This window comes from Protopterus annectens, chromosome 2.part1 (genome assembly GCF_019279795.1).
Source record: "Protopterus annectens isolate FY-2018-M chromosome 2.part1, PAN1.0, whole genome shotgun sequence".
Classification (NCBI taxonomy): Eukaryota; Metazoa; Chordata; order Ceratodontiformes; family Protopteridae; genus Protopterus; species Protopterus annectens.
Window position 1 is genome coordinate 874,981,595 of NC_056729.1, and position 12,716 is coordinate 874,994,310.

Here is a 12,716-nt window from a genome sequence, read left to right on the forward strand (position 1 = left end):
ATGAATGATCCAGACAGTAGTGAACGCTCAAGTCCATCCAGTTTGATTCTTCATAAGACGAACAGATTCAAAAACCTAAACAAGTTTTCACCTTTCCACATATGCTAACTTGGTTTAGAGAGGTAGTTCACTGGAAGGCAGTATGGAGCTACACCAGAAACTAGCATTGTTTATAATCTTGTCAAGGATGAGATTTCAAATATTTTGGCGGTTTCTCCTCTGTTACTGGCCTTAAGAGGTATTTAAAACTACACGTAAAACCCTATGGCTAGTGAACCCTTTCCTGAAAATGTTTTGAGAAAACACAAGGGAAACACTGATCTTGCAGCTGGTTTGCTGCCGTCGTCAGCTGACCCATGTTACGTTTCTCTCGCTGCCAACTCTAACAATAGAACCTTGGCTTCTAACCCTGCACTGCTGGATACAATTGGCAAGTGGTTAGAGTCTCAGGGAAAATAGTTGGGTCAAATTAGTAATTTAGTCTCTAAAGTTTTAAAGTATCAGATCTTATTTGTTTTGCAGTGTGCTTACAGTTCAGATGACTTTGCTGTAATTTTGCCTACTGAAGAGAACTGTTACTTGAATGAGATTGTTTCTAATGTGACTCAGGTTTTGATATGTGGTTTTAGGAGTTTCTTGGAAGGTGCAAACACTATTTCTAGAAATGAAGTCGCTGTTGTATTGAGTAGCTGTGCTTTGTTAATAACCAGTATTGTTCTGAGGATTTAAAAATTAGACTTTGAATGCTGCTTTAAGTTCTGAATTTGTGTTTGGTCCTGCTGCTGCCCACATTCTCATAGGATTAGATGATAGGGGTAAATTGATGCATGGGGGTATCTAGAATATTTAATATTCTCAAGTTCTTCCTAATGAGGCGCCCAAATTGAAAGGGCAGAACAAACAAAAAAAAAACCCAGCCTAACAAGAGTCAGACTACGAACGCTGCTTAAGCTGCCTCTTAAGCAGCGCAGGTACTGGCATTGCTGTGAGACATCATGCTTAGTTGCATTTATGCGGGTTTGCGGAACCCTTCAAAGTGTCGTCTACCAAAGCCCCCTTCAATGGTTCCACTCTTTTTGGACCTTTTGTGAAGGACACTTTGACCCACAATGAGCAGGAAGGGAAGACTTTAGCTGCAGTCGGGATCAAGCTTTCTCCTTCCCAGAGGTCCTTCTCTGAGAACCACCAGTGAACTAAGAAGATGTTGTTCCAGAAGTCACGGTCTCCCTTCCAGGAAGCTCCTGATGACTCCTCTTCCAGAGGCAGGGGGAGACGTTTCAGTGGTCGACACCACGCTAGAGGCAGGAGGGGTTCCACAAAATCAGGACTTCAGGGAGCCCTTCTGCCCTTCTGAAATGTTGCCAGACTGCTCTGCCCTGGAAGCAGTTGAGGGTTGCATTTCTCTGTACCTACATGCCTGGGCAAATATTACTTCTGATCAGTGGATGGTAAACATCGTTTCCAGGGGCTATTTCATTCCCTTTTTGGAATCCCCTCCCATAAGAAGTTACCTCCCCGATGTTCCACCCAGTCAGAGGGAGTTTGGCATCAAAGAAGTTCAACTTCTTCAAAAAAATAGCCACCCAAGAGGTCCCGGCAGGGCAGAGAGGAATCCAGTACTTATTCTCTCTCCTTTTTCGTGCCAAAAATACCGGGGACCTGCGTCCTAGTTTGGATTTCATCGAGCTCAATCTTTCAGTAAAAAAGTCCAAGTTCCAGATGTCACTGCTCAGTTCATTCTGCCTGTCTTACACAAGGACGATTGGATGTGTTCAGTAGGTCTGCATTACACTTACCATCACATAACGATAGACCAGCATTCCAGGAGCCATCTTCGCTTCCAGCTAGGGACCAGTGATTACCAGTTCAGAGCCCTACCCTTTGGTTTCACCACAGCTCTCTGGGTGTTTACCAAATGTATGGCAGTGGTAGAGACTCACCTGCCTTCGTCCAAGGCCACTGTGACCACAGACGCCTCCCTGTTGGGGTGGGTGGGGCATTTCCAGGGGAAGACTGCATAAGGCATGTGGTCCCCCATAGAGACCAAGTTGCACATAGAACTGCTCTCATCTCTAGGATGTTTATCATTGCATGCCTTTCAGAACTGCCTCCCTCGGGGCCGATTGCAATTCAGACAGACAACATGGCTGTGGTCTGGTATGTCAACAAACAGGGGGAGCACTATCTTACTCATTATGCAGGGAGGCCATGAGTGTGTGGGAATGGGTGAGGTCTTCCGTGCGCTTCCTTCTTGCAACGCATATACCCAGAGACAAATGTGTTGGGCGGCAAACTCACCAGATCCACCGTGAGTCCTCACAGGTGGTTCCTCAATCCCACAGTGGCGAAGCAGATTTCTGACCGTTGGGGTCAACCTTGCTGCGACCTCTGTTCCTCCCCAGCCGACCACAGATGGAGCAGGTACTTTGCCATCATCCCCCCTCTGAGGATGCTCTAGTCCACGATTAGCCTCCGGGTCTCCTTTACACCTATGCTTTTGTTCCTCTAATTCCCAAGGTTCTGCAGACAGCACATCGTCTGAGAACATCCCTTATTTTTATTGCACCTTTCTAGCCCCGTGAACCATGGTTCTCTCTTCAGTCAGGTCTCGTCTGAAGTATCTGCCCTGGATACTGGATCCTCACCAGTATCTGCTCTCCCATCTTTCAGGACTTCCACTCCCAAACCTTCGGACCCTTCATGTAACTGCATGGTTTCTCCAATTCCAGTCATTTTAAAGCAGTCCAGGTTGACATCTCCCATCAAGCATATCATTCTAGCCTCCCAGAAACCTTCCACTAGAAAGGTTTACCATAGCAACTGGAAAAGGTTCTCTGTCTGGGCCAAGAGCAGGAATTTGGATACTTTTTCTGCTTCTGTTTGGCATCCTTTTGTTTCTGTCCTCCCTTTTCCAAGAGGGAAGAAGTTTCTCCTACGATCAAACTTCAGTTGGTGGCAATTTCTAATTTTCACGAGAACAGTGAGGCTACGTTTTCATCTCTGCTTTGCAAAGCTTTTATGAGGGGAGTCTTTCTGCTTAGACCACTGGTTTAGGATCCCTTGCCTCCTTAAGCTCTTACTTTAGTATTTTAATTTCTAACTAGGAGTCCCTTTGAGCCTGATAGTACCTGAGATCTCAAATTCTTGTCTTGGAAGATGGCCTTCCTGGTTGCTGTAACTTCAGCTAGGAGGGTTTTGGAACTGCAAGCTCTTTCCATTACTCCCCCTTGCATGATTTTTCACAAGGACAAAGTTTCTCTCAGGACGAATCCCTCCTTCTTGCCCAAGGTTGCTTCTGAATCTAATCTAAACCAATGTATTTAGCTTCCAGTGTTCTTTTCCAATTATTCCAACAAAGGAGAGTACAGTCTACTTACTTTGAACGTACACAAGACAATCGCAGTTCTACCTACATAGGACCAAAGGATTTTGCAAGTCAGACCAGCTCTTTGTGGCATTTTCCCCTAACAGACATGGTCTCCCAGTTTCTAAGGTCACTATCTCTAACTGGATGTCTGTCTGCATCTCCACAGTCTATGACAATAGGCATCTTGAAGTTCCAGGAAGAATCGGGGCTCATTCTCCGAGGTCTGTGGCTACTTAGCCTTTTTGGCCAAACTTTCTAATGATTAAATTTGTGCTGCTGCCACTTGGGCTAATCCTCACATCTTTCTAGGATCAGGGCTTCCTTTGGCTCCACAGTGCTCTGGCATGTCCTTCCTTGAGGCCTCCCAGGATAAATGGTAGCTGGGTACTCTGATCCTGTGGTGATGAATGATGACATGGATAATATCAGATAAAGAATTATGTACTTGACCAAAACTTGACATCTCCGTTATCCTATGTCATCATTCATCACATTTCCCACCCGTCATCTCCCTACCTTGTTGGATCTTGGAGGAAGTTGGCATGTTTTCCTTCCGCCTTTGGAGGAGTAACCTTTAGGAATATGATATCAAACTCAATCTGAGGGTTAGAGGGCAGCATATGAGAGGGAGAAGCTAGTGCCTTGGTATCCATCTTTTGTATGTTGCCAGCTCTGTTCCGATGTCTGATCCTAGACCCTATGGTGATAAGTGATGACATAGGATTAACACAGATGCCGAGTTATGGTGAGTACATAACTTTTTTTGTTTTACAAGTGGAAGAGGTTTCCTAGGTGGTGACTAACCAATGTCTGAGGGCCCTGTATGGTGTTTACCGTTCTAGTTTTAAAATATTTTTAGGAGCTACTCGACAGTGGCTTATCTTATTCATCTGTCAAGGTGCATCTTGCAGCCATCCATGTTGTCTACCTGTGTATCTCTCTCTTGTTTCTCTTTGTGGTCATATAGTTTATAAAAGGAGTGTTGCACTTGAGACCCCCTCAAAAGTAAATGCTTTCTCCTTGGGATCTCAACTTTTGTTCTTGAAATATTGATCTTGTCTTCTTTTGAACCTGACTTTCAGACTGATTTGAGGTTCATTACTTGGAAAGCTGTTTTGCTTATTACTTTGACATCTGTAAGGTGAGTCTCCTGAGCTGCAAGCTGTTACGGTGGGCCAACCTTATCTGATTTTTAAAAAAAGACTGGATTGTTTTACCCACTAATCCTTCTTTTTTTGCCAAAAGTTTTTCTCTGAGTTTACCCTGAGTCAAAGCATCACTCCCCATTTTCTTTTTGGAGCCTAAAAACACGGGAGAGAAGATTTTGTATTGCTTGGATGTACAGGCAGCTCAAGTAGTACCTTGGCAGAACTAAACTCTTCAGGAAAGTTTAGCAGCTGTTTATTTCTTATTGTGGGGCTAAGAAGGGTCAGCCTGTCTCTACATAAATGATAGCTTGTTAGTTTCTGTGCTATTGCTTTTTGTTACTCCCACCATGGTAAATATATTCCAGGCAAGGTTAAGGCACATTCCACCAGAGCCTTATCCTCTTCGTTTGCACATTGGAAACAGCAGACACGAAGTCTTCAGAGGCAGCAACCCGGTCCTCTGTATACCTTTATAAAGCGATATAAACTTGATTTATTTCTCCGGTTCCAGAGCAGGCTTTATGAGGGCTATTCTTCAGGAGCTTCTGGATCCTTGTCCTTCCTCCTTCCAGGTAGAGTAAGCTTTGGGAGTCTGCCCATATGCCACTGAGGCAGTGTGAATGATGAACATAGTACAGTTGCACAAGTTCTACTTGACTGTAACAGCAGATGTTAAATTTTCACACTGCCTCAGTGTCAGCACCCACCCACCTTCCCCCTTATTTTGTGTGTAATTTGATTGTATCCACCTTTGTGTGCATTGGCTTTGGTTATTTGTGTTGGTGTCTTGTGGATGTTAATTGGTTGGTTTCAGGCAGTTGTTACTTCTAGTCCTCCTTGGTTCTTCCTACCTGACATTAAAAGCCTGAATTAACTGACTTTCTGTGGCAGGAGTTAGGCTTCCTGTGATGGGAGAGGGTATAATCATTCAACTTTCACAGAGGGTCAGAGGAAATGATTCTGAGCTCTGCAAAGCTGACAGTTTGGGTTTATGTGTAGTCAGAAAACCCATACACCACTGAGGTAGTGTGAAATTTGAACATTTTTGAAAATGTTAAATTTTGAAATTTTACTATTTACATGTAGGTAGGACCTGTGCAGCTGTACTTTCTTGTTACCCTTGTGGACACCAGAGATAGGTTTTGGGCATTAAAAGCCCTAGTATTGCAGGAACCCAAACCGTCTTAGCCAGAACTACCCTACATGATTGTGTTTGTTCTCATTTTGGGCAGAAAAGTATCCTGTACTGCTCCAGGTAGTTAGCCTGCTCTACTTGCAGAAAATCTGTATGATGCAAGTCTTTATTATTCCATGGTCTGTGTCGGTGAGAGTGAGAGGAGTGTTTTTTGCACATTTGCAAAATGTGATGTAGTGAGAATTGTTACGCAGCACTTGTTAGAATGTAACATTTCAATGCCTATCTCCCACCCCAAACTGGACCTGACCTGTATGGTGGACAGTCTTGCCTATTTGCAGTTATAGCCAGCTGTCTTGGCTGTGTTTCAAGTTAATTTCCTGAAAGACGCTGTTCTAGATGGCCAGCACCTGAGTATACCCCATTTTATAGCTTCAAGCTGTCATGTATAGGGAACAGTATCTGGTCTTTCATAGGGTAGTGGGACACTTGAGGAGTACACACATTCTCCTGAAGGATAGAATGAGAAGTTTCCCTGAAAAATTCCGTTTACCTCCTGGCACTCTTATTTCAACACTGGCTTGGCTAGATCATCTGTATCCTTCCACTTTGGTTTTACTGCTTCCGTCAGTCAGGATCAATAATCAGGTGTATTGTGGATTCCATATTCATTAAGAATTTTGTTTTGGTATTATCACCTGATAAATTTGTTTAACTTGAGTAATTTATATTTCAGAAACATCACCATTATAATTGGTGTAATTGGGGAACTGGGTGGGGGATGCACTCCTCTAGTATTTATTTATTCTTTGGGAGAAATGGAGTGGGTTGAGGTGCTCCCTTTATAAAAAAAAAAAAGAGTATTTATTTTGATATTTTGTCATGCATTGCCCATTTAGCTTGCAGACAAATTCACTGCTACAGAATCTTTGTGAGGTTAGGGCAGATGTAAAAATCATGCAACTTACTTGGATACACCTGCAGCTTGCAGAGCTTAATGTGCCACTCATGTTCTGTAGGAGCCCTAAGAAAATGTTTTACCTTCCATGTTTTAAAATAAACAAGGTTATGCAGATTTGATGAATTAGGTAAGTTTGTAAAACTATTTTGAAACACATTTTTTGTGTATTACTCTATTTTCTTTAACTGCTCCATACATCTTGAGCCAATATTCGACTGGAACGTCAAACAACTGTTTATTTATTTATCTGCTGAATATACAACTCCAAGTAATGTAAGTATTAAATGATTATTTGTTAATTATAAGAGAGTCCATTATATTTCCAGAGATGTTCAGAACATTGTACTCCTTGCTTTCTGGGCTTTTATAACTATACTGCTTAGTGACAGTTTTTTGGGCAGTGCCGTAGTCGGCATTACTTCTCTGAGCGGTATTCAGAATTGAGTGACTTTAATGTCGCCACCTTTGCTACCTGTTGTAAAAATCCACTGCATTGTTACAGTTTTGTTTCTGAACAGCATATGCTGAAACATATGTTGTTTATAGTGTCTTTGATTTGTCCCAGATGTTTGTGTTTTAGCACTGCCATGGTAGAAGGGTATTTGTTTCAAATAGTGAGTGTAATTAATCAATTTTTGTGGTATGAACATTGCCTTATATTTGGAGCTTATCAACCTAAAAATTTGATTTGCAGTGGTTGTTGATCTTCAACATATGGGACTCTGATCCGGCACGGATCCGACTTGGCAATATACTCCAACTGAGCCAAAATCCAAGCTACTCCCCTACCCATAATGCCCCGTTCTCTCTCCTCAGATCTCGTTAGCCACTCATTTTGAACAGCACAGATCATCATTTCTGAGCTTCCGTAGGTCATTTTTTGGAGTTGGATTGTGTTCAAGTAGGTTTTACTTTTAATATCATCTATCTTTCCTACCCTTACTATCCTGCCCACACTGATGCTTTTCAGTCTCCAAAAAAAAAAAAAAAAAGCTTCTTTCTGTCCTCCTTTCCCTCTCTCTTATCTTGTGCGGAGTGCATGTGTGTGTGTTTCCTTGTGCCCATGGCTGACACTCCTAAGCCAGGGTTCAAGAAATGTATGGCGTGTGGCCATAAGATCCCTTCGTCTGATGCCCACACTCTGTGCATGGTGTGCTTGGGGGAGTTCCCCATCTTAATTTCTCTTGCTTGATTTGTGTGGGCTTTAACAGGAGGAACAAACTGATCTTAGAGTCCGTTAGCCCCTTCCTCGGAGGCTTCTACTTCCCTTTCCTCTGCTTCTGGGACTCAAACTCCCACGAAGCAGTCTGGGGAGGGAGACTGGGCCAGGCACAAGGAGCGGGATCGACATAGGAAGCAGTCTTCTGATTGGTCTTCCTCTGCCAAGCCTCCCGCCAAATCTAGGTCCGCGTTGGCCAGGGTTCGCCTTGGCTTAATTTGCCCTGTTTCTCCCCAGAGCCAGAGAGATCCCGAGCCAAGCCTTCTGCCTTTGCCTCTCCTCGGTGCCATTCCAGGTGGGGTCAGTAGCTTCCTCTGTCCAGTCCACTCAGAGCCTGTCTGAAGCATGTGTATACAGGATGATGAAGTTTCTTCAGGCTCTGATTCAGTTTGGGGTCTTGCCTGCTCTGTACCCCTCTGGAGCTATGAACATGTAATCTTGGCTCCTACCAATTTCTCCTTCTCTGATCTGACCTTTGGCTTTGTAGTCTTTTGGGTCTGTGGTTTTCCAGTGTTGAGGTGTCAATGCTGATGGTCTCTTGTACCTTAATTCTGACAGTTACCTTAAGCAGTTTGGCACCGATGTCTTTGGACCGGACTAATTCTCGCAGCCATAGTTTCAACATCAGCAACAAGGCTTTTAGAGCTGTCCCTTTCCCTCAGGCCTTCGGCACTGGAAGCTCTGCTCCAACACCCTCTTTTTGGCACCTGGGGTGACTGTCCAGGAGGCTCCAGTGCATACAGTTTCTGCTCCGGCTGCACGGCCTTCTGGGGTCTGCTCTTCTTTGGCCTTCGATGTGATGGCGGGGGGTCCTGCCAGCTCCTTCAAGGACCTTAACAGTTCCCTCCTCGGAGTCGACCCTGGCTCCTTCTGTTTTGGGGCCGGAGTCATCCATCCTGCCCCCTCAGGGATAACCTGTTGTCAGAATGCCCCAGAACATTCCTCTTCAGGAATCCCTTGAAGCTTCTGTGTCCTCTCCAGAGCTTTCCCTCTAAGAGGTGCTCGAAAGCATCTGTACAAGAGGAGGCACTTAGATTCTCCTCCGGAATATCTCATGGATTTGGATGAGGGGGGAGGGTTCCCCCTGATCTTCCCCTGATGATGTCTCATTTGGAGACATCATGGAGAGTCTGCATCAGAGAGGTGGGTGGTCTTCCCTTAAACCCATACCTGATGAGTCCATATTCCTGAAGCCAATCTGTTGATCTTCGTGTTTCACTGTTGCAGTCATTACATTTGGGTAATCTGCTGGCAGGTTGCCCTCAGTCGGCCTGAATTCCAAAGTCTTGGGTCCTGCGTCGGTTGCTGTCTTCTCTTCCATGAAGTCAGGTCGTCAGGGGTATAAAACATGCAGCCGACGCCATTTTCTTTAGTCTTTTTCTTGCCGCACGGTGCCCGAAGCAGAAGCATTTCGCAAGTGGCGGTCGGCTGACTACTGAAATATTTGCGTAGTTTCAGAACCAAAGTCTTCAATAAATCTAAGTACCCCGTTGGGGAAACTTTTTTCTTGCTTTTTACCGATGTCAGAAAAAGTTTTGGGAAGCAAATACCTCATAAGGATTTCCATTTATACTGTATTCCTTGCCTAGGCCGTGATCACAACGTGCCTGGCTATTAGTTTTATGCTAGATTTAACCAACGCACTATTAAGCATCGGTATATTTTTGCATCTAAGTATTTTGGAAACATTTAACTACCCAGAGATGTCGTCTGATAGCAATCCGACTACCGGAGTACATAAAAAACGCAAAGAAAAGGACAGAGAAAGGCAGTCGAGATCCAAAACCGACGACAAAGCTTCTCCTAAGCCAGTCGCCCGGTACTCAGTGAGGCGCTTTTTTAGCCCCTGATACCCGCTACCTTCGAGATGCAGGCCTCTACCGACACCCATGTGGAGTCCGGCATGCCGCAAGATACTCGAGGTATTGGACCGACGGATGTATCTCCCTCTGAGTCTGGAGCCGCTGTGCAGGCACCGGCTTCTGAGGGTGTATTCAGACCTCAACATTTTTATATCAAACCGACGAAAGCTGCAAAACCAAAGGCAAAGACACCTTCTAAAACTAAAAAAATGCCTGAGCCATGTGCACAGGCCTCTATGCCTAAAAAACAGATGATCAAAATGGCTGAAGACCTTATTACCTTGATCAGGGGTACCCATCCCCCTCCTGATAAGAGGCCTAGGCAAGACACTGACTGTGAATCTTCAGATCAGGTGTCTATTTCTTCTGATTCCTCTTCTGATCAGTAAATTATCTTTACCTCCCTATGAGGATTCTGATGCTGAGGAGTCTATTCCATCTGCATCTCCTCCTGAGGATTATTCATTTGGAGAAACCTTGCATACTTTGAGGGAGCATTTTCACTGGGAGAGTCAAGACTTCTCGGAATCAAAAAAGAGGCTCAGGGATTTCCTCCTCCTCCCTCAGCACAAGCCTTTAGCCATTCCCCCTGTGTTAGACATTGTGGATGATGTTTTTTCGGAGTCAAGCCTGACCCCTGACTCTTTGCCTCTGGCTCCCAGTAAGCATGACTGGTATTACAGGGTCCCTGACTCTCGTAAATTTTTAATTAGAAACCCTGCTGCTGATCCTGAAACTATTTCACAGGGTCCAAGGGGAGTTAAGACCTCAACAGCAGAAAACCCTAGCCCCTCCGACAGAGATTCAAGGGCGCTGGACAGACGGGGAAAAAAGGTTTATACATCTGCAACCTTGGCAGTTAGGGCCTTAAACTGTCAATTTCATATACTTAAGTACCAACAACATGTTATGGGATTGCTGAAACAGAAAATGATGATTTCAGAATGTGCAGAAAATAAGGAATTGCAGGAATTATTGCATGCAGCTGAACAAGTTGGAAAGCATACTTTGCAATGTGGTTTTGATTCTTTAGAGGCCTCTTGCAGGGCCGCAGTTACTGGATCTGTGATTAGGAGGCATGCCTGGTTAAAGGAACAAAATTTGCCTGATTTTGTTAAAGCTAAATTGCTAGCTTCACCTTTACAGCATGATTCTCTATTTGGTATGAAGGCAGAAGAGGTTTTAAAGAAAATGGAAGACAAAGCTAAGTCTATGCAAACTGTTAAAGATTTCTTACAAGTGCAGCCACCTAGATTCAGTAGACACTGGCCTACAAAAAATTGGTCCTTTCCTGTGTCAGACAGAGCTCAAAGGGGCAAATCCAGACGCCCTAAGGGTTTCCAGGTACCAGGCTCAAGACTCGCACAGGTCAAAGCAATGGGGCGCATCCACCTCCAAATCTGGAGGAGATAAAGCGCGAACCTACAGAAAGCAATCCCAATGACTTCCCTCTGCCTACACCAAGCACTTATCTTTTAGTAGCACCCATAGGGGGGAAATTAGCACTTTTTGCTCAAAATTGGCAGTTCAGTACCCACTTGTCCTGGGTTATTAACATCGTATCACAGATACAAATGCCATTTCCACACTTTGCCAATGACAAATGGTTGGCCAGACCTGCCAAAAAACCAATGGGCAGAGGCACAGAAACAGGTTACGTCCCTCATGGCTATGGGGGCCATTCAGACGGTGCCAGAACAGGAAAAAGGACAAGGTTTTTACTCAAGACTGTCATTGGTACCCAGAAAGGACAAGGCCTGGCGGCCAGTACTAGATTTATCAATTCTGAACACATACCTGGACATTCCAAAATTCAAAATGCTTACTTTGCAACAGCTTCTGCCCATGTTGGGCAGGAATGCTTGGCTGGTGACTTTAGACTTAAGAGACATACCTGCATGTCCCAGTAAGACAGTAGTGCCGAAGATACCTCAGATTCAAGGCTGGCTTAATGCATTACCAATTCTCTGCACTGCCCTTTGGTCTTTACAAAGTGTCTGGCACCAGTAATTGCATTTTGCAGACAAAGAAGTATTCAAATATATCCTTATTTGGACGACTGTCTCATTCAAGCAGAGAACAAGGACACTCTTCTACGACACCTGGCATTTGTGAAAAGGCTTCTAGCATGCCTAGGGTACACAATAAATGAAAATAAATCACAACTGGTACCCTCTCAAAAGATAACATTCCTGTGTGCAAGATTGCATACAACTGCCCAGATGGCTTACCTCACACCAGACAAACAAAGGCAACTGACTACTTACTTCAAACTGATGGCAACACAATCCAGTCTTCTACAAGAGAAATTCTGCAGGCTCTGGGCTTCATGGCATCCTGCATCCTACTAATTCCATATGCAAGACTGCATATGAGGAAACTTCAATGGTACCCAAAAAGTTTATGGAGTCAACATTCACACAGTCTGGAAACAATGATTCCTCTCATTCCCTGCCTGCAACAGGATTTTCTATGGTGGGCAAAGGTCTGTCACCAAAACATGGGCTGGCCCTTCACTCTAGCCCCTGCCAGCCAAACCTTAACAGACGCATCAGATTATGCCTGAGGGTCCCACATTGCAGGAAGATGCATTCAGAGCATATGGGCACCAAATCAAATGCATCTACATATCAACCAGAAAGAGATGCTAGCTGTTCAAAATGCCCCAACAGCCTTCAAAGACATACTTCATCCAGGACAACTACTGATAAAGATGGACAACACCACAGTCATGTGGTATATAAACAAGCAAGGGGGCACACACTCGTACCCCCTTTTCAGATTAGCCATGGCACTGTGGGACACAGCTTTGACCTACCAAATAAATCTTCAAGCTCAATTCCTGCCAGGAAAACAGAACACTCTGGCAGACTATTTAAGCAGAAACCTTATGGATCCTCACGAGTGGAAACTAAATCCGCAAGTATTCAGCATGATAACAGAGAAATGGGGGAGCCCAGACATAGATCTATTTGCTTTGCCTTAAAAATTGTCAATTGAAAAGATTCTGCACAAGGACTTATC

The 12,716-nt window shown here is 44.4% G+C and overlaps 1 protein-coding gene across 1 annotated transcript in view; it reads left to right on the forward strand.

Moving 5' to 3' along the window:
• SPCS3 (signal peptidase complex subunit 3) overlaps window positions 1-12,716 on the forward strand; it is a 502,901-nt gene that overhangs the window by 174,751 nt on the left and 315,434 nt on the right. The window contains exon 3 of the mRNA XM_044062522.1: window positions 6,808-6,884. Coding sequence (XP_043918457.1) covers window positions 6,808-6,884 — 77 coding nt within the window. The remainder of the gene's footprint in view (window positions 1-6,807; window positions 6,885-12,716) is intronic.